Source organism: Heloderma suspectum, chromosome 2 (assembly GCF_057233095.1).
Source record: "Heloderma suspectum isolate Gila_16-S chromosome 2, 16-S_ref, whole genome shotgun sequence".
NCBI lineage: Eukaryota > Metazoa > Chordata > Lepidosauria > Squamata > Helodermatidae > Heloderma > Heloderma suspectum.
Window position 1 is genome coordinate 170,433,123 of NC_139459.1, and position 25,626 is coordinate 170,458,748.

Below are 25,626 nucleotides of genomic sequence, written 5' to 3' on the forward strand. Positions count from 1 at the left end.
TCAATGGGCCCTTTCAACATCCCTGGGTCTTGGGGCTGCTGCCAGCTTTGCCAAGAGCCAGCACCAGTCATGATGGACATTGCACATTTTGTAATGTAAAAATAAAACAATGCGATACTTCATGGGGAGTGGCAGTCTGGGTGCAAGACAGATCAGCTTTGGAAAACCAACATTCCACCAGGATGAAGAGAGCAGCCATGTTGTTCTGTTGTAGTGTAAAACCAGAGACTCCTGCAGCATTGTCACGATTACAGCCCTAAACAACGTGATCTTTAAGAGGCCACAGGACTCCCTGTCTTTTAAAAACTAGCCTGGCTGTTTACAGGGAGCTTTACAGAAGTGTTGATACTCCAAAATAAGCCACCTAACAAGCTCTTCCCTTGGCAGAGGAGGAGGTCACTGTTGGAAAGTTCTATGCCACGTTCCTGATCCAGGATTATTTCCGGAAATTCCGTAAGCGGAAGGAGAAGGGGCTGCTGGGACCAGACGGGTCCCCGAGCAACTCGACTGCCTTGCAGGTGGGTCTTCCAGTTTGGGGAAGAGCCTCTTAGCTGGCCCAGTGGACAGGGAAGGCAATGAGGATACCGGGGTGGCTGATCCTGTTGTTCTGGTGCATCCCTCCCATTCAGGCTGGGTTGAGAAGCTTGCAAGACCTGGGGCCTGAGATCCGCAGGGCAATGTCCTGTGACCTAGTGGAAGAAGAGGATGAGGAGGAAGCCAAGGAAACTGCATGTGAGGAGGAGACAGTGACCTACAAGGTGAGCCTTCGGCCTAATATTCTCTCAGGTGTTACACCTGTTCCTAGAGTGCAAGGGGCTGGATCTACACTTACCACCTTTTTTCGCTTCCAATGAGGTTTCACTGCCCGCCTTTCACACTACGCAGTACCCGCCTCAAATTGGAACTGGAATTTCCCACTTCCATGCTCCCACTTTCAATACCTAATATCCCGGTATTTCCCCTTAATGTGCTCTGATTTTCCGCCTTCGCTACCATATCCGGTTGTAGTCCCCTCCCCCGCCTGTCCATATACGGCGGTGTTTGTATGGCCCTCCTGTCCAATCACAGCTCTCGACGGCCCCATGTCTTCTTCCTGCTAATGATCGCATAGCTTTGTCAGCAGCCCCTGTTTCCTCAGCAACAAGCAAAGAGCTGGATGTGTTTTTTTAAATTAAGGCGTTATCCTCGCAGAATCGGGGCTTCTCCGCGATGTTTTTTTTTCTAATTCAGGCATGATCTTTGAAGCTTCGAAGTTGTGAAGCTTCACAACTTCGAAGCTTTGAAGATCATGCCTGAATTAGAAAAAAACACATCGCGGAGAAGCCCCGATTCTGCGAGGATAACGCCTTAATTTTTTAAAAAAACATCTGGAGCGGGGGATAGGAGGGGGTAAAACTTAATCTCATTTGAAGGGATAGAATAACCCCTGCTCAGTGCAGGAAGCCTGATTCCCAGGCAGTCGCCCGTCCAACTACTGACCGGGGCCGACCCTGCTTAGCTTCCGAGATCAGACAAGCGCGTGCAGGAAAACAGCAGGAAAACAGCACAGCGCTCGAGTGTGAACCGAGCTCGCACATTTGATGAAGCACTGCAACGGGGAAAATGGGTGAGTGTGAATAATCATGTTTTAATGCAAGAGCATTTAACCCGACCGGACACCGAATTCATTGCGATGGTGGGTGCAGTGTAGATCGGCCCAGGGTTACAAGACTGAATGCTCCTCCGTATAAAAACATTATCTTCACTTAGAGAACATAGGCTAGGGAGAATGCTAGACTAGGGTTCTTCTGCCTGATACACTAGTTTTCTGTCTGCAGGGAATACTTTTGTATGGAGGAGCATTCAGTCATAGGAGCCCTCATCTGCACTCTGAAGTAGGACAGCCCAGGCACAGGTTTGCCCCACCAGTGAGAACTAAGTCGTCGCCTTGCCCCCTAATTGGTGGTGGGGAGATGTGGTGTTGATTATCATGGACTACAATCACAGGGCCTAGAACATTTGTCTACTGGAGTTTTAATCAATGGGTTTTGCTTCATATTCACAACCAGACTGAAGACCAAATCTCAGTTTGGGAAAGAATTGGTGTGTGTGCGTGTGTGTGTGTGGGGGGGTTGTGCGGGGATTGGCTTGTGTTTGTGTTTAAAAGGGATACTTTTCTTCACCGGTGTGTGGTTCAGCTCAGGCTTTTGAGCCATCTGGCTTGTTTTAGCAAGTTAAGGCAGTGGGCAGGAAACCCATAGAGGAGGTGAGAGAAGGGACAGAGCAAGCCAGACAAAACCTTGAACTCAGGGCACTACATACTCCTTGTTGTTGTCCTTTTGGTTCTAATTAGGTTTGCTGTTGCTCTCAGGGTATGCTTCAAAATGTAGGTAATGACCAGGTATGGAAAGAATTTACAGGGTAGTTTTACATTAAAATTGTAATGTAAAATAAGCTTCTTATTTTGAAAGGCAGAACCGGGTTTCTGTTCCTTGAGCTTTCCTCCCAGAAGGCTTAGTGCTAAATGCAAATTAGAAATGTTTCTACTAGCCAGTTCTCTTGGCTTTTCCATACCTGCTGTTCTGTGCTCAAATTGGAAAAGGCTGCTACTGAGTTTCTGGGACAGCAGATTTGTGTGCAATATGGTGCTTTGAATTGCAGAAGCGGAGAGACTCTAAGGTTGTGAGAGATCTGGGGGAAGGGGATAAGAATTCTGTCTGCAAAGCAAACCCCCTAATGTATTTCTAGCTTGTCAGGACTGGCTTCAGAAGGTGGCATGGAGGACATTTGCTGAGGCCCCAAAGCCAGCAAGGGCCCAGCCACCATTCTCACTTTGCATGGAGTACCCAAGGAAGTCACAGAGGATGTGAGCAAATTATCGTGGCTTGCGTTCCATCCCCCTTCCAGATTAAAGGGCCCCACTGAAGGTCCTTTTCCCCAGATTCTGGAGACAGCACTGTATGTAGCTTGTAGCATATTCATAGCTAATTTCTAAAAGGGGAGATGCTGTAGCTCAAGCTCTACCCTCAGATATAAAAATTTACTTTCAGAGAGTTAAATGGCATTTTGCACATGCTCAGAGGCACTCTCTTCTTCCCAATTACTTCACATTTCCCAGTGCCAAGTCTTGGCATTGCAAACCAGTTCTCCTCTTCATCTCAAATTAGGGCGTGACAATGGAGAAGGACAGCCCTGCTTTAGAGCAAGTGTTGGATTAGGTGGCCTCCATGTGCTTTCTCTTCATGAGCAGATCACTTCAAACATTACATTTTTTTCCTTATACAAAGATAATTTCCACACAGGGAAAGCACGATGAAACCTGCAGTGCAACAGCCAGCTCCACAAAAAATATGCACACTGCACTCCAGACCTACACAGGAGGGATGATCTCTGTATAAGACAAATCTGTACTGTAATGCACTATAACTGGTGGGAAACCTGCGGCCCTCCGGATTATATTGGACTCCAACTTCCATCATCCCCAGCCAGCATGGCCAATGGTCAGAGATGATGGGAGTTCTAGCCCAGCAACATCTAGAGGGTTGCAGGTTCCCCACCTGGGCACCCTAGGAAATGTGGAGGTAGCACTGGTGAAGCTGCTGGTTGTCCTAATATGACAGAGAGGGCAGGGCAGGCGGAAGTATCCCTGACTGTCATTGGCTGAGTTGCTCTGATCTGATACAGGGGCAGGGTGGAAAGAGGGGGCATAAGAGGCAGGGGCCGGAGAAAGCAGCAGACCAAGGGAGGGGGGTTGGAAGAAGGAATTGTCACAGAGAAAGAAAAATCATACACTGCCAATATCTCTGGTATAAACTGAAATAGGCTGTGATGTTCTATGGATGTAAAGCAGCATTGCTCTAGACCAGCCTTTCCCCAACCTGGTGCCTGCCAGATGTGTTGAACTACAACTCCCATCAGCCCTAGCCAGCATAGCCAATGGTGAGGACTGATAGTAGTTGTAGGCCAAAAAAAGATGGAGGGCCACAAGTTGCCCATCCCCTGTTCCAGGCCTTGGTATCTCTGTGGTGAAAAGCCTATATTGGAAGTCAGAGCAATCAAACCAGTTTGATTTTAGACCAGATGTGCCAGTAAGGGCGTCCCCTTTGGGAATGGTCCAGACAGAGTAATGGGGGGAAGGAGGAAGGCCAGAGGGAGGCGCCTCAGAAGGGAAGGGAATCTGAAGAAGAAAGAAGAAGTTGACGTGATGAGTAAGAGATAAGACTGAGGTTCACACACTGATTTGATATAGTCAGCCAGGACTTTGGCCACAGGCCTTTCATCTTCAGGTAATGTGTGAAGCGATCCAAAGACAGCAATGGATTACAGGAGTCTTGGCCTCCAAGACATGAGTGCCTCCTCCCTCCCGCAGAGCTCTGAGGCGTTGTATGGCAGTGCTCCTGACCGCCATGTCTCCGCTGCTGCGACTTCACCGGACCGGGAGAACAAAACTTGGATGAATGGCCTTGTGGGCTCCCAGCACCCCTCGGGTGTCAACCTGTCCCACATGACGAATGAGCCGGGCCACTACGAGGAGAACAGCGGTGGCAACGATGAACCTGCTGAACTGCCCAACATTCCTACCCGACACAGGATGAGCAGGTGCTGGACAGAGCGAGGTTCTGGCCTGGGGAGGGGGAAAGGTGGTTGTGGGTCTCAGTGGTGTGTGGTTGGGTGGGGAGGGCAGGAGCTTGGATTCCAGGGTTCCTTACAGCCCTGCGTATCTGTCCAGACGGAGCTCTGATGGCAGCTGCATCCCACCAATGGTGCAAGAAGAAGCCACGCACACCGAGGATTATGGGGAGGACACCTCCGTTGAGCAGGGATACTACAGCCGGGAGGAGGACTCTGAGAGCCTGGCCTCCCGTGACAGGTAAGAATTAGGTGCTGAGGCACAGTAGAACAGCTTTGGACATGACACGGGTCCTATTTGCAACTTAAGGGGCGAGTTCCACATTGTTTCAATTAATATCTCCTTGGAGGAGTGACAAGGTCTCTTCCTCTGCCATCGTCACCGTCCCTGAGGATCAGACAACAACAGGCAAGGGATTGCATCATTTCCTCCAGCCACACATTGACCGGAGCCGTGTGGCACTTAAGTTACCAGAAAGTGGCATCTGGGCCCAGTGGCACTGTGTGACAGTGACCTGGTTCACACAGTCACTGCACCCCACCATGGCTTATTTGAGCCATGACAAGCCACAGAGCCTATGGGCGCCAGTTTGCCTATTCACGCCCCGGCCACAACTTGTCATGTCATCCGAACCCAGGTGGCAGGGGCTGTTTGAGGGTTAAACAACCTCTGTTGTAAGGTTCTTTGCAGGTTGTTTAACCCTCAAACAACCCCTGCCGCCCAGGTTCAGACGACACAACAAACCATGGCAACCCCCCACCAGGGATTGAATATTTAAAATGGCCACCTGCACATGCCGCAGCCCACCTGCGGTGCTCATGTGAACCAGCCCCCAGCGTGGACAATAAGTGATGGTGGCAAATTCCTTGTGGCTGGCAGCCAACCTAGACACTGAGTAGATGCCCCGGGGGTGTAGATTCCTGAGGCTCTACATATACCCACCGCTACCATGGCTGGAGCCGTTAAGAACAAAGGCAGGCTGGGATTGGTTCTGAGGAATGCCATTCATGGCTGCATGTCTCTCCGATGCAGGCAGCCCACTCTGCACGGCCCTCAGCCCCACCACCGTCACTGGAATAATGGCTGTGGTGGCTCTTTGCCCCTCCCCTCCCGGCGCGTCAACCACGGGCTCGTCAAGGGAATCCTGGACGGCAAGCAAACCCAGCACAGGCGCCTCCTGCCTCCGACACCCACAGGTCAGGACGGGGGGCGCAGGGTTAGCTGGGCAAGGGAGGCAGCTTGTGTCGCATGAATCCCTCAGGAGAAAGCCGCTTTCCACAGGCAGCGGGATCGGCTGGCAACACTTGCCCTGGACTGCGCCACTTCGGGATACAGCTGGTGGGCAGGGCTGCATGCTTGAAAGTTCCCTTGTGAGGAAAGCAAAGCTCCTTGCAGACAGAAAACTAGTGTGTCAGGGAGAAGAGTTCAGCCTAGCCTTCTCCCGGAGATGTGTAGGAAGGAGCATTTAATTATTTGGCCTCCGCACTCCTCACTCACAGTCTGAAGGGTACAGTGCTGGGCAGCAAGAACATGAGGTTTATCAAGAACCTGGTTGTTGGGCTGCATTTGGCTTGGTGGGTCCTAAGTTGTGAAGACCTGACCTAGGGCAAGGAAATACTCCAAAGCTGGGAGAGTGGGGGAGAAGGAGGAACACCAGGCCTCAGCTTGGGTGCGATGATGGAACTTGGAAAGATTTCCCTCCCTTCCTGGTACTTCACATCCTCCCCCCAATCCCCATGCGCAACTCCCGTGCCTCATGCCAGGGCTTTCTCGCTCTTTCCTTAAAGCAGGGGCTGTAATACCAAACTTTGGTTTCCGTCGGGCACCTGCACATTGAGAACCTAGTGCTCTAGCCGGCAGCCCACCCCAGCTTGTCTTTTTGTTAAGGGCCCAGTGTAGACAATCAGTGGAATCAAGGGGTTGTTGCACATCTGGCAAGCTCCAGCGCATGGCGGGTGGGCAGTCTGCATTTGCTTTGCGGAGGCGAAAGCTGTGCAGGCCCTGCGCTTGGCGGAGAAGCTCTTGTACCTCACATGCTGCAGCAGGCTGTGCGTACACAACCGCACGCGAGGATCTCCATGTACTCACCTGCGGAACAGATGGGATAGTGGTGGGTTGGGGTGAGAGCAGAAGGTAGAATTAAATTTAGAAGCAGGATCCAAGTTTAAGACATTCGGGAAGCACAGGATTAGAGGGAAGGATTAGAGGGAACTGGATGGAAGGATGGTTGGGATGGTAAACTTTGGGGCCAGGAGAGAACGCTTTTTCTTTCCCAGCCCTTTAAAATCGCTGCAGACTTGCTTTACGTGCCGTGGTTTTATTTGCCTTTCTTTCTGCTTTGCTTTATTGTTGCATGACATTTGATGCTGATGTTGTTGAAGGGTGGAATAGAAACTGATCAAACAAAGGAATACTTTGGTGATGGCTGGGTTCAGAAAACGGGGGAAGGGGGATGGAATGTGCTTTGTGGCAGCTACCCACCAACAGGAACCTCTCACACTTCCTCTGTCATTTCCTCCTTCCCTTCCTTGGGTAGGCCGCAAACCAGCCTTCAGCATCCAGTGCCTGCAGCGCCAAGGCAGCTGCGACGACATCCCCATCCCAGGCACCTACCACCAGAATGCGCCCCCCTGCCGAGCACGTGCACAGGTGATTTCTGCACAGGCTATGTGTGTGAGAGAGCATGAACATGTGTGTCTACAAGGCTCCATTTCTAAAAGGACAAGTGTTGGGGGAAAAAAAACCTTCTTGAAAATGATGCCCTTTGCTCTAGGAGCTCTTTCCCTGCCAGTCCCAGTGTGTGAAGGCTGGCTGTGGGAAAGGCACTCTGCACATACTCAAAGGCACTCTTTTATAGGGTCGCTTCATAAGCTCTAGGGATGAGGCCAACCACACATTGGTGTGACCTGTCTCACATGGAATGGAACACTGTGTACATTTTAGTGGGGAGGTTAAAGTCAAAGCACATAGCACAACTGTACACTTTCGGGCTGTCTTTTTTTCATTCATTCGTTCATTATATTTCTATACCACCCAATAGCCGAAACTCTCTGGGCAGTTTACAAAAATTTTAAACCATTAAAATACATTATACAAAGTACAAAACCATTTACATAAGAACATATATACAGATAGCACACACAGAGACAACATATACTTAAAAACAATTTTTAAACTATCAAGCAAAGACAATCCAGGACCTGATTAAAAAATCATTGTATGATGCTGCCAAATGCCTGAGAGAAGAGGGTAATTTTAACCTGGCACCGAAAAGATAACAATGTTGGCACCAGGCAGGCCTCGTCGGGGAGATCATTCCATAATTGCGGGGCTGAACGTAGTGTACGGTGGCAGAGGCCCTCAATCAGGCATTTTCTTGCTGATCACCCTGCTTTGTTAGCTGACTCTTTGCAGAGCTTACATTGCCCGCATCTCTTTGGAGCATGGGTTACCTGAATGCTGGGTCAGATACTTATCAATTAGATAAATATTATGTAAATTTATAGATGATAAATTTATCTATTTCATATTGCATTTATATCCTGCCACTGTGATACAGGCATACTGTGCTGCTGTTTTCTGGCTGGACCAGGTGACGGCTGATCCTGCATCCTGCTGCTTTATTTGGCTGTGCCACGTGGCTGTCCTATCTGTGGCGCTGTGGTAACAAGGAGGACGATGTGGCTGTGGTCCAGCTGGGGTCCATGGGACTCTTGTCTGGCCACTCCTTGTCACCCAGCTTTACTGTGAATGAACACACGGAGCTGCCTGGTCCTATATCAGACCATTAGTCCATCTGTTCCTGGACTGCCCACTCTTGCTGGGGAAAGCTCTCCAAGGTCTCGGGTCCGGAGGGCCTTCCCCAGCCCTGCTCACAGAGATCCTTTAACTGAGATGCTGGGGACTGAAGCACGAACCCTCTGCAGGGAGAGTAGGTGCTGTGCTGCTGCTAAGCGGTGCCCTTTTCCCGAATGAATAATTGCCACAAAACACACCTACGTGATTTATCTATTTATTATTGCATTTATATCCCACCCTTTTTCCTCTTGCACGGAACCCAAGACAGCTTACGCGGTCCTTGTCCTCTCCATTTTATCCTCACGACAACCCTGTGAGGTAGGCTAGGCTGAGAGCCAGTGACTGGCCCAAAGCCACCCAGTGAGCATCATGGCCGAGCGGGGACTAGAACCTGGGTCTCTCGAGTCCCGGCCTGGCACTCTAACCACTGCACCACGACTGGCACAACTATCTGTCTCAGGGATGGGTAACCTGTGGCCCTCCAGATGTTGCCCCATCAGCCCCAACCAACCTGGCCAAGGTCAGGGATGATAGGAGTTGTAGTCCAGCAACATCGGGATGTTCTCCAGCCCAATCTATCACGTATGTATCCTGCCCTCCCCTTCGAGAAGCTATTTTATCCTCCCAACAACCCAGTAGGAAGGTTAGGCTGGGAGACAGGGCACACCCCATGAGGACTTGCAGTTGGTCTGAACGTCAGCCACTGCACCACACTGAGCCACCTTGTTATTAATATAATACTGTAGCATTGATAGGATACTAATACGATTCTATGAATGACAAATAGTGAGCACAGCTGGGTTTTGCAGCTGTGACCTGACTGCACCGTGTCCTCCAGCAACGTGCTGTGTGACTGGCCAGTGTTCAGTTGTGCATGTGATGTGTTACACGGTCTGGCTGGGCTGTCGCGACCCACCCAGCCAGCTGCCTCTCGCCTCCTCTTCCCTCCATACCAGGGCAGCAGCAGCCATGAGTCATGGCACAGCGGCAGCCGCTCCTTGACGGCTTCCTCGCAGTCGTGGGCCACACCGCCTAAATGGGGCCGGTTGCTCTATGCCCCGCTGATCCTGGTGGAGGAGGACGGGTTGCCGGGGCACAGCTGGGAGAAGAACAGCAGCAGCCTGCCCCCCGTGGCACGGGCCAGCTGGTACGCGGACGAGCCGGAGCTGCCCTACCGCACCTGCAGCCATCTCCACATGCCCGGCCAGCTCAAGCACAGCTACAGGGGCAAGCGTGGCAGTGCAGACAGCCTGGTGGAGGCGGTGAGTGCAGGCAGGGCAGGCTGCCTTCTTCTTCGGGGCCCAGCATCCACCTCCACTCACTCCCTGCTTGAGATTCAGACCCTCCAGTGCCTCACACAGAAATACGCTCTGCTGCACAACTTGGTGTGTGTGTGTGTGTGTTTGGGGTGGGCAGGCGGGTTAGGGTTGGCTGCCCCAGTGTGGGAACTCTGCCCTTGCCGCGCTCTGGTTTTGATCCCAGATTTGTTGGTTAGGGCATGAGAGATTTGATCACTGGGAAGACTGTGTGCATGCTGTACTGAAAATTATTAAATCACCCAAATTACACACCAAGGAAAACCAGATGTTGCAGTCTAAAACTAATTGGGTGCATCAGTCTGTGTGTGTGTACTTATTTTGCACAGTTCATTCCAGTTCTTCTAGACAAGGCAAAATAAGAAAGACCCAATGCAGGGCACTGAAGTCCCACATCCACTGACCACTGGGAGCCTTGCTTGCCCAACTCCCTTCTAAGATTGCAGCAGGCAGTGTCCATGTGTTTTTGAGCCTCTCTGCACCAATGTTTGGGCTAAGAACAGGCACTTGGTTTTTAATTTAAAGACAAGCTTTCTCAGATTGCTGAATTCTGCAGTCAAATTGCTAAATTCTGCTGAATTACAGTGATCAATTTACATGTGTGGTCTTAGATACTGGAGGATGGGAAAATGAGGATTGTTCACCTGTGCAACCCTCTGGTTCATTGTGCTGTTCACCTATGGAACTTACTGGCTTTATTCAGACATCATGCCAAATCATGGATTGTCCTAGCTATAGTTTACCATAGCTAGGACATGGTTTAAAGCTTCAGGCCAACTATAAAACAGGCCAAGTATGGTTTAGACCTGCTTGTCTGAGTTTGTTTACCATCCTCTTAGACTTAGGTTCATACATTCACTCCTGTTTCCATGATGGAACAGCTTCTGGAGGCATATCCGTATCTATGACTATGGTTTGTCCAGTTTGGCATCATGCAGAACCACAGTGCGCACAAACCACGGTTTGCAAGCCAACTTCAAACCATGGTTTCTGATTGTAGTGTGCCATGGTTTGTCAATTCAGACATCACTCTAAGCCAAAGGTAAACTTCCTAACCATGGTTTGGTGTGATGTCTAATCTGAGCCACTGGCTAGGTAGGACAGGGTGGGCTCTGTAGCTTTGAGTAGCGTGCCCCTTTTATCTTCTAGGTGCTCATCTCGGAGGGCCTTGGCCTTTACGCACAGGACCCCAAGTTTGTGGCCTTCACCAAGCGGGAGATCGCTGACGCCTGCCACATGACCATCGACGAAATGGAAAGTGCTGCAACAGACTTGCTGAGCAGCAAGCTTGTTGGTGGCGAAAGCAGCCGCCAAGGGGGCAGCAGCCACGTCTTGTGTAGCAGCGATGGAGAGCACAGTGGCGTCGGGAGCCTAGGCCCCGTTTACAGTGATGAGGAACCCTTCCGCTCCCGCGAGGAAGAGGACTTAGCTGACGAGATGGCCTGCGTCACCTCTTATTGACCAGGAAGTGCCCCTGGTGGGGCAAGGAGAGATGATCACTGCAGAGAGGCCCAGCACTCTGGAGCCTTTGGGCCAAGGGCAGAGATTTGCCAAAGGCGTGCCACGGTGGGAGTGACTGCGAAGAAAGGAGACCAAAGGATGGGAAGCCAAATGCTGCCCTCACTTTGGCTGGTGATGCAACAACAGCTATTAGAAACACTGTGTGTGTACTTTTCTGGTTTAGGCAGTCTGCTCCTGGCTGCCCCTTCTCCAGGCGTGACACCTCCATAGTAGTCCAGAAAGGGAAAAGCACTGGGCTTCTTCCTCTGGGGAAGGATTGTGGGTTTTGAAAGGCTGGGGGTTCCTAAGGAGACTGGAAGATGTCTTTTTTTCTATCGGAAACAATAAATATTGTTTTAAAGACAAGGAGGCCTGTTTTACTGGATGGAATGAAAAAATGAGTGAAAAAAGTAAACATTCCACCCTGGCTTTCCTTCTTTTCCTTGATTTTGTTTACTACCAGTTCTTTATAGAATCAAGTCCCTCATAAATGAGATCACAGGTCTGTACTTTGTATCACCAATTATCCCAGAATAGCTGCTGGTATCCATGTTCTGCACTCACACTCACAAGATTGGATTAGAATCCCTCGTTCACTTCTGTGCATTGGGGGGGGGGATTCCACCACTCGCTATAGTCCAAATGGGGGATGCTCCAGTTACATGTCTATAAAGTTGGGTGCAACCTCTTTCAAGGGATACCTGGTCCAATCTACTGTGCTGAAGCAAGATGTTCTAAACCTATAGCATATCCAAGGAAATTGACCCATCTCCCCCACCCAAACAAATTCCACCATGTCCCTGGACAGCTGGTTGTTTTGCAACACTGATCCTCCTAGGGAGCCACCCTAGTGTCAGTTCCATGTAGGGCTAAGCCAAAACTGCTCATCCAGCCACTCTAGGTTACATACCAACTTCTAACTTTATGCTAGAGATATTTTATTATAAGTGGGTTTCCACAGTGCAGAACTACTGAATCCACATTTGCTCACTAGTTTACAGTATCTGTTTGCAAGACAGTACATGCAAAGTAGGGCCACTTTCTTATTATAAGACCACTTGTGAGGTCAGCAATCTCAGTTTTATAATTCCCACAGTCAATGGACCACTTAGAACACACACACACAAATGTATACACACAAATATTTATTTGTTTAAAACCTTGCCCTGCTCTTCAGCCAAAAAGCTCCCAGAATGGGGTAAAGATTTTATATAAAAATCAAGATAGTCCCTGTTTTCAGGCTTACAATCTAAAGGACGGGACACAAAAGGGAAAAGGGATGTGGAGGGAGAGGGGGGCAGGGGGTAGATGCCAAGCCTTTTTACATCAGGCCTTTATTGTGCGCTCGTGATTCCTCACTTAGAGTAGTTTGCAGGTCCTGTACACAACATCATCACTGTCATCCTCCAGGGCCTCTGTGCTTCGCAATGATTTTAGAGGGTTTTTTTTTACCTAATGAGGAAACTCTGGTATTATTTGTGAATGGCAGTATTAAACCTAGTGCAATGGTGTAATTCTGCTATACCACAGTACCATCTTAGTGCTTGTCTAATGGAACATACGGGAAGGAAGAGAACCCCTCCCCAGAAAAAAAACACATGTAAAAGAGTCAATCTTAATCCTGCAAGGAGTCCAGAAGCGGAAGCCTCTGTACAGTGTTGAGTTAAAAAGCCTCATGTAAAAAGCCCTCGGACAGCAGTTATTTAAGTTACAGAGTTCTTGTAATGCCCAGCTGTCACTGGAAACAGTTCAGGGAGAGGAGGAGCCAAAGGATCTGTGTTTCCAGAGTGGCCGTCCTTCCCATCCCTCTCACTGCTGCAGCTTGATGAAATGGCTGTTTCTCAGTGGCAGGTGAGGGAGGGCTAAAGGCACCATTGAAGCAGTTATCCCTCGGAAAAGGTTGCATCCAACTGTATAGGCATGTAACTGAAGATCACTGATGTGTGTCTTCAAGCATCCATGTGAACTATAGCGGTTGCTGGATTTTTTCTCTCTTGCCTACCGCTTTTGTAGGTACCACCTGGAATTGATTAACTGCTGTTCCTCAGTACCTGCGAGGCTGCAAACATCTCCCCTGTTGTGTCCTAAAGAACAGCCACTGACACCTGTAAGGTTTTGCTACTTGCTTAGCAAGCAGCAGACCTGCAACGGATAAAAATAGGGTACTAGATTCCTAGCAGCAGAGGAATCTCAAGAGGAGAAGCTGTCTGCTATGTGGCAGCAGTCCCATTGTCCCACGAAGTTCTTTCTTAAAAAACAAACATTATTTTAATCTGGTGCTTTAATCATTTTATGCTTTTGCTGTTTTATCTCTTGTGTTCACCGCTCCGAAATCTGTTCCAGATATGGAGTGGTATACAAATATTGTAAATAAATAAATAAAATGCAAGGGAGGGATTTGTGAGGCTTCCCTTCAGCCACAGTTGAATAAAGCCCCCACCCACCCACAGCCAATATTATAAGAAAGCCCATGTTCATGACACCAGGCTTATGGAAGAAGCTGCGCTGACCAAAAGGCTTGGCTGTAGTGCACCTTGTGTGTCCGCCTACCCAATAGTAATAGTTTAATTAATTAATTAATTGCATTAATTAATTAATTAGTTAATTGCATAATTGCATTACCTTTCTTTGAAGGAGTTCAACACAAAATGCATGGTCTCCCGCCCCCCCGGCCACCCCCATAAACCTCACAGCAACCCTGTAAGCCAATTAGACTGACAGGCCCAAAGTCATCCAACGGTTCAGCAGGGACTTGAACCTGGGCTTCCTTGATCCAAGTCTAACACTTTAGCTCAGGGGTGGGCTCCTCAGGCTCAGGAGCCAAATCTAGCCCTTCTGGGGACCCAGTCTGGCTCTCCGGGTTCCCCAGATGGCCATGCCCCTCTCCCCCAGCCGCCAGTCATTTGGTGGTTTCCTGGCTTTTGTGCGGTTTCCCCCCATTCTAAAAGGTTGAAATGCCTCTCCAGAGGCTGAGTCACTGGCAGTGAGAGCTTGAAGCTACACTATGCTGGCATTTTTTGTATTCGTGGCCCCACCTCTTTTGCCATTGGCCCCGCCCCTTGTCTTCTCCCCACCACTGGAACATGGCCCACGAGCGCTTCTCCAAAATTGAATTCAGCTCTCAGGCTGAAAGAGGTTCCCCACTTCTGCCTTAACTATTACACCGTGCTGGTTTATGAACTAGCTCAGCCTTCTCCAACCTGGTGCCCTCCAGACATTTTGGACTACAAGTCCCATCAGCCCCAGCCAGCATGGTCCATGAAGATGGCAGTTGTGGTTCAAAACATCAGGAGGGCATCAGGTTGGGGAAGGCAGTGTTACTCATGCTGTGACTAGGCTGACTTGAAATGTATGAAAAACGGAGATTAGGAGGGTCACGATCCATTAGGAGCCTCTATTGAATGAAGAGTTTAACACCATTTATTGTAAACTATTTCCCCCTCCAGGATGGTGGGGATTTAAAAAATGACAATAAATGATGATAATGATTGATGTAAATAAATGACATTAATCTGTATACTATACAGATTGTGGTATACTATATAGTGTACACTATGTTGTGTATAATCATGATCCACCAATACTAAGCACTTTAAAACTCCATTGATTTCAGGCCTTACTCATCAATTGCAATTAATGGCCCTCAAAGGTGTATGTGTTGGGGAGACTGATCTGGATTGGGACCAAAGCAAAGGGGGAAAGGTTAAAGCCTCCCTGCCTCCCAGGTAGAGTCCCATTCTGGATTGTGCTTTGCCCTGTGGGTGCTAGTCACAATTTTTAAGTCATTCATGCAAATACTAACTGTATATATGGCGTCTTATCTAGTTGGATCCTTAGAAACTAAGTACTGTAGTCAGCTACTAAGCATAAATTCTATGGTACTACACCTAATATTTAGCGGTGGTGGTGGTGGTGGTGTGTGTGTGTGTGCGTGTATACATATATAGTGTATGGGATTCAGACAGCTAAGCTTATGAGATCTTGGCATATTCAGACAGGGTTGGGAAAAGTTCCCTGCCTGAAACCCTGGAGAGCCGTTGCCAGTCAATGTAGGCAATACACAGCTTGATGAACCAAAATCTGTCTTGGCATAAGGCAGCTTCCAGACTGAGGGCTTTTCTACATCACGCGTTTATCATGTGCTTGGCATTCCCTTGTTGTTCAGTCGTTCAGTCATGTCCGACTCTTCGTGACCCCATGGACCATAGCACACCAGGCCTTCCTGTCCTGCACTCTCTCCCGGAGTGTGCTCAAGTTCATATTCATTGCATCGGTGATGCTATCTAGCCATCTCATCCTCTGTCGTCTCCTTCTCCTTTTGCCTTCAGTCTTTCCCAGCATCAGGGTCTTTTCCAGAGAGTTTTCTCTTCTCATTAGGTGGCCAAAATTTTGAGCTTCAGCTTCAGTATCTGTCCTTCCAATGAGCAGTCAGGGTTGATTTCCTTTAGGATTGACTGATTTGACCTCCTTGCAGTCCAGGGGACTCGTAAGAGTCTTCTCCAGCACCACAGTTCGAAAGCATCAATTCTTCGGCGCTCAGCCTTCCTTATAGTCCAGCTCTCACAGCCATACGTTACTACTGGGAAAACCATAGCTTTGATTAGACGGACCTTTGTCGGCAAGGTGATGTCTCTGCTTCTTACTATGCTGTCTAGGTTTGCCATAGCTTTCCTCCCAAGGAGCAAGCGTCTTTTAATTTCACGGCTACAGTCACTGTCTGTGGTGATCTTGGAGCCCAAGAAAGTAAAATCTGTCACTGCTTCCATTTCTTCCCCTTCTATATGCCAGGAAGTGATAGGGCCAGATGACATGATCTTAGTTTTTTTAATGTTGAGTTTCAAACCAGCTTTTGCACTCTCCTCTTTCACCCTCAACAAGAGGCTCTTGAGATCCTCTTTGCTTTCTGCCATTAGGGTGGTATCATCTGCATATCGGAGGTTGTTGATAATTCTCCCGGCAATCTTAATTCTGACCTGTGATTCACCCAACCTGGCGTTTCTCATGATGTACTCTGCATATAAGTTAAATAAGCAGGGTGACAATATGCAGCCTTGTCGTACTCCTTTCCCAATTTTGAACCACTCGGTTGTTCCATGTCTGGTTCTTACTGTTGCTTCTTGACCCTCATACAGGTTTCTCAGGAGACAGGTAAGGTGGTCTGGTACTCCCATCTCTTTAAGAATTTGCCACAGTTTGTTGTGATCCACACAATGCAAGGCTTTAGCGTAGTCAATGAAGCAGAAATAGACATTTTTCTGGAATTCTCTTGCTTTCTCCATGATCCAGCGAACGTTGGCGATTTGATCTCTAGTTCCTCTGCCTCTTCGAAACCCAGTTTGTACTTCCGGTAGTTCTCGGTTCGCATACTGCTGAAGCCTAGCTTGTAGGATTTTGAGCATCACCTTGCTGGCATGTGAAATGAGCGCAATTGTGCAGTAGTTTGAACACTCTTTGGCATTGCCCTTCTTTGGAATTGGAATGTAAACTGACCTTTTCCAGTCTTGCGGCCACTGTTGAGTGTTCCAAATTTGTTGGCATATTGAGTGCAAGCACTTTAACAGCATCATCTTTTAGGATTTTAAATAGCTCAGCTGGAAGACTGTCATCTCCGCTAGCTTTGTTGTTACTAATGCTTCCTAAGGCCCACTTGACTTCACTCTCTAGGATGTCCGGCTCAAGTTCAGTGACCGCACTATCATGGCTATCAGGGACATTAAGATCTTTCCTGTATAGTTCTTCTGTGTATTCTTTCCACCTCTTCTTAATCTCATCTGCTTCTGTTAGGTCCCTGCCTTCTTTGTCCTTTATCATGCCCGTCTTTGCACAAAACATTCCCTTGAGATCTCTGATTTTCTTGAAGAGATCTCTAGTCTTTCCCATTCTGTTGTTTTCCTCGATTTCTTTGCATTGTTCATTTAAGAAGGCCTTCTTGTCTCTCCTTGCTATTCTCTGGAACTCTGCATTCAGTTGGATATATCTTCCCCTTTCTCCCTTGCTTTTCGCTTCCCTTCTTTCTTCAGCTACTTCTAAAGCCTCATCAGACAGCCACTTGGCTTTCTTGCATTTCTTTTTCTTTGGGATGGATTTCGTTGCTGCCTCCTGAACAATGTTACGGGCCTCCGTCCATAGTTCCTCAGGCACTCTGTCTATCAGGTCTAATCCCTTAAATCTATTCCTCACCTCCACTGTATATTCATAAGGGATATGATTTAGGTCATACCTGAATGGTTTAGTGGTTTTAGGTTTAGTGGTTTTCCCTACGTTCTTCAATTTAAGCTGAAATTTTGCAACAAGAAGCTCATGATCTGAGCCACAGTCAGCTCCAGGTCTTGTTTTTACTGACTGTATAGAGCTTCTCCATCTTTGACTGCAAAGGACGTAATCAATCTGATTTCGATATTGACCATCTGGTGATGTCCATGTGTAGAGTCACCTCTTGTGCTGTTGGAAAAGAGTGTTTGCTATGATCAGCGTGTTCTCCTGGCAAAACTCTATTAGCTTTTGTCCTGCTTCATTTTGTACACCAAGGCCATGCCTGCCTGTTATCCCGGTGATTTCTTGACTTCCTACTTTAGCATTCCAATCTCCTATGATGAAATCTTTTTTTGGTGTTAGTTCTAGAAGGTGTTGTAGGTCTTCATAGAACCGATCAACCTCAGCTTCTTCGGCATCAGTGGTTGGGGCATAGACTTGAATTACTGTGATGTTGAATGGTTTGCCTTGGATTTGTACTGAGATCATTCTATCGTTTTTAAGATTGTACCCCAGTACCGCTTTTCCCACCCTTTTGTTGACTATGAGTGCTACTCCATTTCTTCTAAGGGATTCTTGCCCACAGTAGTAGTTATGATGGTCACCTGAAGTAAATTCGCCCATTCCTGTCCATTTTAGTTCGCTGATTCCCAAGATGTCGATGTTCAATCTTGCCATCTCATATTTGACCACCGCCAGCTTACCTTGATTCATTGATCTTACATTCCAGGTTCCTAAACAATATTGTTCTTTACAGCATCGGATTTTCTTTTCACCACCAGACACATCCACAGCTGAGTGTCCTTTCGGCTTTGGCCCAGCCGCTTCACTCTTTCTGGCGCTACTTGGAAATACCCTCTGCTCTTCCCCAGTAGTATATTGGACACCTTCCGACCTGAGGGTCTCATCTTCCGGCGTCATATCTTTTAGCCTTGTGATACATTCCATGGGGTTTTCTTGGCAAGAATACTGGAGTGGGTTGCCATTTCCTTCTCCAGTGGACCACATTTTGTCAGAACTCTCTGCCATGACCTGTCCGTCTTGGGTGGCCCTGCACGACATAGCTTATGGCTTCACTGAGTTACGCAAGCCCCTTCGCCACAACAAGGGAGTTATCCATGAAGGGGTGGCATTCCCTACTCACGGTTGTTTGCAGGTTCTTTAGATGATGTCATGACTCTCCAGTTCGTCTTCTGTGTCTAAGCAGAACTTTCAGCGAGTTTTTTGGAACAGGGAAAATGCAACATTTAATTGCGAAAGCAAAAGAAAATGTGATTTCCTCTTGCACACTTGTTCTATTCTACTATACCACAGTGCCAGCTAGAGGTTACGTTGTGAAAAGGAGGAAAGGAAATGCTCCTTGTGTAGTGCTCAGAGCTCAATTTTGCAACGATACCAAAAGTAGTAGATACAGTGGACTAACACCCTTGTGTAGAAAAGCTACATGACTCTGTGGGTCATGTAGCAATACTACTAGAGATGCCAATAAAGTGATGTGCAAACTGATGGCTGCTTCCCAACCCCCCCCCCCCCAAGACAGTGGTCTTCAATTGGTGGATCAGGAGTCACAAGCATGTCACACCCCACACTAAGATGGATTGCACCAGGGGCATTGCCACCATTTTCTTTTATAGCTTTGCTCATTTATTTTTAAAAGGGGAAAAGAAAGCAGGAGAAATAAAGGGAATCCCCCAGAGAGAAAGGAGAATAGGCCTCCTTTACCTTTAATACCCCCTTCCTTTACAGTGTTAAGTATTAGAGGAACATGATTTCTGTCCTCCTTGGCCAGAGACAAAGAGAAAGGCACAGGAAGCTGTTCTATGCCAAGTTAGACCACTGGTCCATCTAATCCAGTATTGTCTATTCTGTTTGGCAGCAATTCTCATGGGGCTTTCCTAGCCCTGCTACCTAGGGCCCCTTACCTGGAGATGCCAGGGACAAAGTCTGGTACCTTGTGCATGCAAAGTGTGTGTTCTTCCAGTGTGCTACAGCCACCACCTTCCCGCCACACCACCCTGGGCATGAAAGGGCGTTAAGCAGTGTAGGTTGGTGGCTCCGATTTCGGTGGGGCTGTGAATCCATTCTGGGTTTCAGCCAGAAATAGCTGGAACCCTAAAGGAGCTATCCAAGGTGCCAAACCCATTTTGGGGATAGGGTTAAGTGCCTTGGATAGCTCCTTTAGAGTTCTGACTGGTTCTGACTGAAACCCAGAATGGATTCACAGCCCCACTGAAATCAGAGCCACCAGCCTCCCCTGGTGTGAAGATTATTGCTCTGTGGCATTGCAAGAGATGATGGAGCCCACCTCTCTGATCATGGCATGCAGCTGCTTGGTGTGGCAAAATGTCTAGAATGGAGCCGGGCCATCTCTGGCTAATAACGTCATGAGATTGATTTTTTTTTTTGATGCCCTATATTATAATGTTAACATTTCATGTTTATTTCACAATGCTCCCAGGAACAACATTACACTACTTTGTAACACTGCACACAGTAACACAGAATCAATCTAACAAGGAATTGGCCCAGCTTGCACTAGAAATGTGCAGAATGAACAGCAAAGAAAGTCAGTCTTCTTCAAAATGAAGTTAACAAGTAGCAAGCAAAAACAAACAAGCATTAAAGTAAACTCATCATGAATACATAAAACTCTTTCCTCCAGCACTGAAAAATTTGGCTCTTGTCCAGTATTAGGGTGGCCATGTATCCTCTTTTGCAGAGGACAGTCCTCTATTTCGAGGGCTGCCAGAGGACCATCTTCTATTTGAAGGGCCGTCCAGTCCTAATCTGGTAAAAAAGCTACAGAACCATAAGAACTGTCCTCTGCAGACTCAGCAGGCAGGCACACAGATCACCTGGTCACAGACTTCTGTACTAAATTATAATAATTATTTCTAAGGTAGCATCTACACATATAAATTAGCACATGCGAGTTTTTGCAAATGTAAGCCCCCTTTTGTCCTCTTGTTTGACAATGCATTTCCTCTCTTCTGACAATTCGTAAGTGTCCATCCTAGATCGAATGGCTATATAAACTCTCCTTCCTTGTGACAAGACTGGAAGCTATGAATGATGGACAGACACTGCTTCTAGGGTTGGCATCTTCCAAACTGGCAAATGATGGACCATCCTGCTCTTCACACCAGTCAGGCAAAATGAGGTCAAGGGGCCTATGTAATCCCAGTGTAATCACAGGCATGTCATCACAATAAGGTCGTATGTGATACCCAGAGCTAGGATAATACTTAGAAAATATATTTATTGATACAGCATGAGAGCAGGGTGGCCATGTGTCCTGCTTTATAGCTGACAGTCTGTCACTTGAAGGGCTGGCCAGTACAAAGTTAAAGAACTATCAGAAAGAAGAACTGGGCCTTGGAGTTGCCCATCAACACCTAGTACCCAAACAGCAGACAGAGCAAGGCACACAGATCACCTGGCCACAGTCTTCCCCACTATGGTGCCCTGTGCTTTGTTTCTATTTATGTTATAGTCATTCTTTCTCAAGTTGCATCTATGCATATCAATTAGCACATGCAAATATTATGCAAATCTGTGTCCTCTTTTTTGGCGATGCCGAAGTGGCCAACCCACGTGAAAGCAGTCAATGGGCCGGTTTACATGTCACAGTAAGCTACGGTGGGTTAATTTACCCCCGGGGCTTAGCACCGTGTGTGGGCGGCCATTTTGCATAAGCTACAACTGCAGTTTGTCGTGTTGTGCAAACTCAACGAAGGTAGGTTGATGGTGTGGCTAACCCACAACCCATGGGCTATTTTAGGGTTGTGGATGGTTTGTTATCAATGCCGACAGCCCACTCTTGATGGGTTCGCATGACACGAGAAGTGGCAGTCGCGGCTTGAATATAGAAAAGCCGTCCAGCATGTGCTGGCATGTGCTGCAACTCACTATGGGCTGCAGTAATCTCGCAAACCAGGTCAGTATGACAACGTACAGTTGCCAAGGTGAGGACTTGGTTTCTTCCCATGAATATACACTTTGTATGCTTGGCGGGTGGGTTGTAGGAATATGTCCTTGTTGTGGCTTTGACTGCAGTATTTTACTGAATCACTGCTCCTTTATTTTCTTGGCAGCTTTGAGGTGCGTGTGCATGTGTGTGTATTAGGATGAGTGTGTATGTTTTGGGGTTTGTGGATGTGTTTTTAGGGCACGTGGATTGTTGGAGGTTGGTTAATTGCTTAGTGGGGTGGGACGTGTCTGGATAGCAGGGGCAGGGGGGAGGATAATGGAGGTGTCCCTATAAAGGTAATTGCCAGTTGCACTTGGATAGCTCCTTTAGAGTTCTGACGGGTTCTGGCTGAAAGCTGGGGCAGATTCACTGTCCCACTGACATTGGAGCCACCAGCCTCCCCTGGTGCAGATCATCTCCTGTGCTGATCTTTCTTGTATTCCGCAGGTACTTGGCAGCAGAGCTGCTGGTTCCTCTCACCTGGTGCTGCTGCTGCTCAATGCCAGGTTGGTTCAATAAGACCTCACTCTTCTGTGATCCAATCATGGATGAGAGAGCTGATCTGGTATGGATCACTGAAACCTAGGTAGGCTGGCAATTATGTTCTGGGTTGCCATAGGGTACCATCTTGTCCCCAGTGCTACTGAACATGCATATGAAGCTGCAGGGAGTGGTCACTGGGAGATCTGGGGCTGATGACACTCAGCTTTATTTCTCTGTGACATCTCAATCAGGAAAGACCGTGCACGTTCTGAACCAATGCCTGGAGGTAGTGATGGGTTGGATGAGGGCCAATAAACTGAAACTGAATCCTGGCAGAATCAAGACAGAGACTCTATGGGTGGGCAGATCCCAAGGACAGGAAATGGGGAGTTTGCCTGTTCTAGACAGGGTTGCACATGTGGAGTGGAGCACCTAGCCATGTATGGCCATGCACATCAGCTACTGCACTGGCTACCTATTAACTACTGAGCCAAATTCAAGGTCCTGCTTTTGGTATCTAAAGCCTTGAATAATTTGGGACCAGGTTACTTGGCAGATCACCTCCCCCAGTATAGACCTGTATAACTGCTGCAATCATCAGAGGAGGTTTTGCTGGTTGCACTGCGATCTGCAGATTGCCATCTGGCGACAACCCAGAAGTAGGCCTTTTCTGTGGTGGCACCCAACTTATGGAATGCCCTCCCCCCTAGTATTTGGGAGGTGCCAACTGTGGTATATTTTAGGCACCTGTTAAAGACCCATCTCTTTACCCAAGCCTTACCTGAATGATTGTGCTGTCCTGTTCATCTCCTTAATAATTATTGTGCTTTTAGATTTGGTTTTAAACATTTTAACTGATGAGCATTTGTATATATTATTATGTATTTTAATTTTTGATTTTTTAGGCAGCTCAGAGTTATTTTTTTAGATATGGTAAGCTGTGTATAAATTGATTTAAGGACCCATCCTATGCCTTTTTAGACTGGCTGGGGAATGCTGGGAGCTATAGGGTTTTCTTTTGTTCTAAACATGCATAGGTTTGTGCCATAATAAATAAATAACCAATGAACAAATAATAATCAGTGCTATATTTCTAACATAGCCTGTCAGTATTCATCTCCTACAGAAACTAAGGGTGCAATCCTATACATGGCTGGCTGGGGAATGCTGGGAATCGTAGGACTTTTTTCTGTCTAAAAAGAAAAAGGTGCATAGGATTGCACATTAAATGTTCTTCTCCTGGCCCTTCTCACCACCTTCTTCCCCTCTTTTACTCCCCTGTAACAAATTTTAGATTGTAAACTCCTTGGGACAGTAGCCTGTCTCACTTTTGTTACCATGTTGATCACACACACACACACACACACACACACACATGCACTGATCGAGCTATATAAATCCATCCCTGCACAGGTGTTCCGGGTAACAATGGACGAAGGCTCATGCACCACAATGGAGAGAACAGCTCTAATAGCACCCAATAATAGTCTTCACAAACATGTAGGAAGAAAGCCAGACTATGAAGCACATGGTCTTCGATGTCTGTATACTAATGCCTGGAGTATGGGAAACAAACAGAACAAACTTGAACTCTTAATACAGGAGGGAAAATATGACGTGAAAGGTGTACCTGAGACTTGGTGGGATGACTCTTATGACTGGAATACAGCAATTGAAGGACTTGTTCAAAACTTGTTCAAAAAGAATAGGAAGAACAGAAAGGGAGGTGGGGTTGCAATATATGTGAAAAATACATATCTCTCCACAGAAATACAGGAGGATGAGCTTGGTAGCCCCATCGAGAGCATCTGGGATAAAATAAATGGAGCAAAGAATAAAAGGAACATGGTGGTCGGAGTCTACTACTGGCCACCCAATCAAGGAGATGAGGAGAATGAAACTTTTGAAAAGCAAATAGCCAATGTTTCAAAGAAGCATGATATAGTAGTAATGGGGGTCTTTAATTTCCCCGATATTTGTTGGGAGACAAATTCTGCAAAACATGGCCCCTCCAGGAAATTCCTGACTTGTGTGGCAGATAACTTCCTCCTGCAGAAAGTAGAGGAAGGAACAATCCTAACCAACAGAGATGACTTCGTGGATAAAGTAGCAGTTACAGGAACTCTGGGGGAAAGCGACCATGTTGCACTTGAGTTCATGGTTCTAAAGAAAGCAAAAGCCGAGTGTAGCCAAACGCGTACCCAGGATTTTAGGAAAGCTGATTTTAATAAACTCAGGACAATGACAAGTAAGGTCCCATGGCAAGCAACTCTAATGAGAAAAGGGGTCCAAGACGGCTGGGAGTTTTTAAAAAAGGAAATTCTCAAGGCACAATTACAAACAATTCCAACAAGAAAAAAGGCAGAAGACAACAGAAGAGGCCAATGTGGCTTCACAAAAAGCTTAGAGATGACCTGAAAACAAAAAAGGACACATACAGGAAGTGGAAGGAAAGCCAAGCAACAAAGGAAGAGTACAGGCAGATAGCACAGAATTGCAGGGATGGCATCAGGAAGGCTAAAGCTGAGAATGAGCTGAGGTTAGTGAGGGATGCTAAAAGCAACAAAAAAGCTTTCTTCCACTACATGCATAGTAAAAGACAGAGGAAAGAAATGGTGGTTCAACTGTTCAGTAAGGATGGAAAAATGATAACAGATGACAAAGAAAAGGCAGAAGTGCTCAGTTCCTAGTTTTGCTCAGGCTTCTCTCAAAAGAGGGTCTATGACCCCCCTGGCAAAGGCGAAGTACAGGCTGAAGGGGCAGGATTGCAGATTGAGATTGATAGGCATATGGTCAAGGAACACCTAATTACTTTGAATGAGTTCACATCTCCAAGGCCAGATGAACTGCACCCTAGAGTAATAAAGGAACTGGCAGAAGAACTCTCAGAACCACTGTCTATTATCTTTGAGAAATCACGGAGGATGGGTGAAGTGCCAGATGACTGGAGGAGGGCTAATGTTGTTCCTGTCTTCCAAAAGGGTAAAAACGAGGAACCTGGGAACTACAGAACAGTCACTCTGACATCAATCCCTGGGAAAATTCTGGAGCAGATTATAAAGCAATCCATCTGGAAGCACCTTGAAAACAATGCAGTGATTACTCGAAGCCAACATGGATTTGTCAAGAACATATCCTGCCGGATGAATCTGATCTCATTTTTTGATCAAGTAACCTCCCTTGTGGACTGTGGGAATGCTGTGGACATAATATACTTTGACTTCAGCAAAGCTTTCGACAAAGTGCCCCATGATATCCTGATGAGCAAACTAGCTCAAAGTGGGCTAGATGAAACAACCATCAGGTCGATCCACAGTTGGCTACAGAATTGGACTCAAAGAGTGCTTATCAATGGGATCTTCTCAAACTGGGGAGAGGTAATGAGTGTGGTACGGCAGGGCTCAGTCCTGGGGCCAGTGCTCTTCAACATTTGTATTAATGACTTAGAGGAGAAGGTGCAGGGAATGCTAATGAAATTTGCAGATGACACAAAATTGGGCAGGTTAGCCAATACCTTGGAAGACAGAAACAAAATTCCAAGTGATCTGGATAGACTGGAGCGCTGGCCAGAAAATAACAGAATGACATTTAATAGAGATAAATGCCAAGTTCTGCACCTAGGAAAAAGAAACCAGATGCACACTTACAAGATGGGGGATACGTGGCTCAACAACACTACAAGTGAGAAGGATCTTGGA

General features: G+C 47.3%; 1 protein-coding gene across 1 annotated transcript in view; it reads left to right on the top strand.

Moving 5' to 3' along the window:
* Window positions 1-11,581, top strand: part of CACNA1F (calcium voltage-gated channel subunit alpha1 F) — an 81,381-nt gene extending 69,800 nt beyond the window's left edge. The window contains exons 41-48 of the mRNA XM_084835956.1: window positions 388-518; window positions 630-758; window positions 4,349-4,578; window positions 4,709-4,849; window positions 5,642-5,805; window positions 7,146-7,258; window positions 9,364-9,669; window positions 10,873-11,581. Of these exons, the coding sequence (XP_084692082.1) occupies window positions 388-518; window positions 630-758; window positions 4,349-4,578; window positions 4,709-4,849; window positions 5,642-5,805; window positions 7,146-7,258; window positions 9,364-9,669; window positions 10,873-11,184 (1,526 nt within the window). The 3' untranslated portion in view covers window positions 11,185-11,581. The remainder of the gene's footprint in view (window positions 1-387; window positions 519-629; window positions 759-4,348; window positions 4,579-4,708; window positions 4,850-5,641; window positions 5,806-7,145; window positions 7,259-9,363; window positions 9,670-10,872) is intronic.
* Window positions 11,582-25,626: the final 14,045 nt, after the last annotated feature.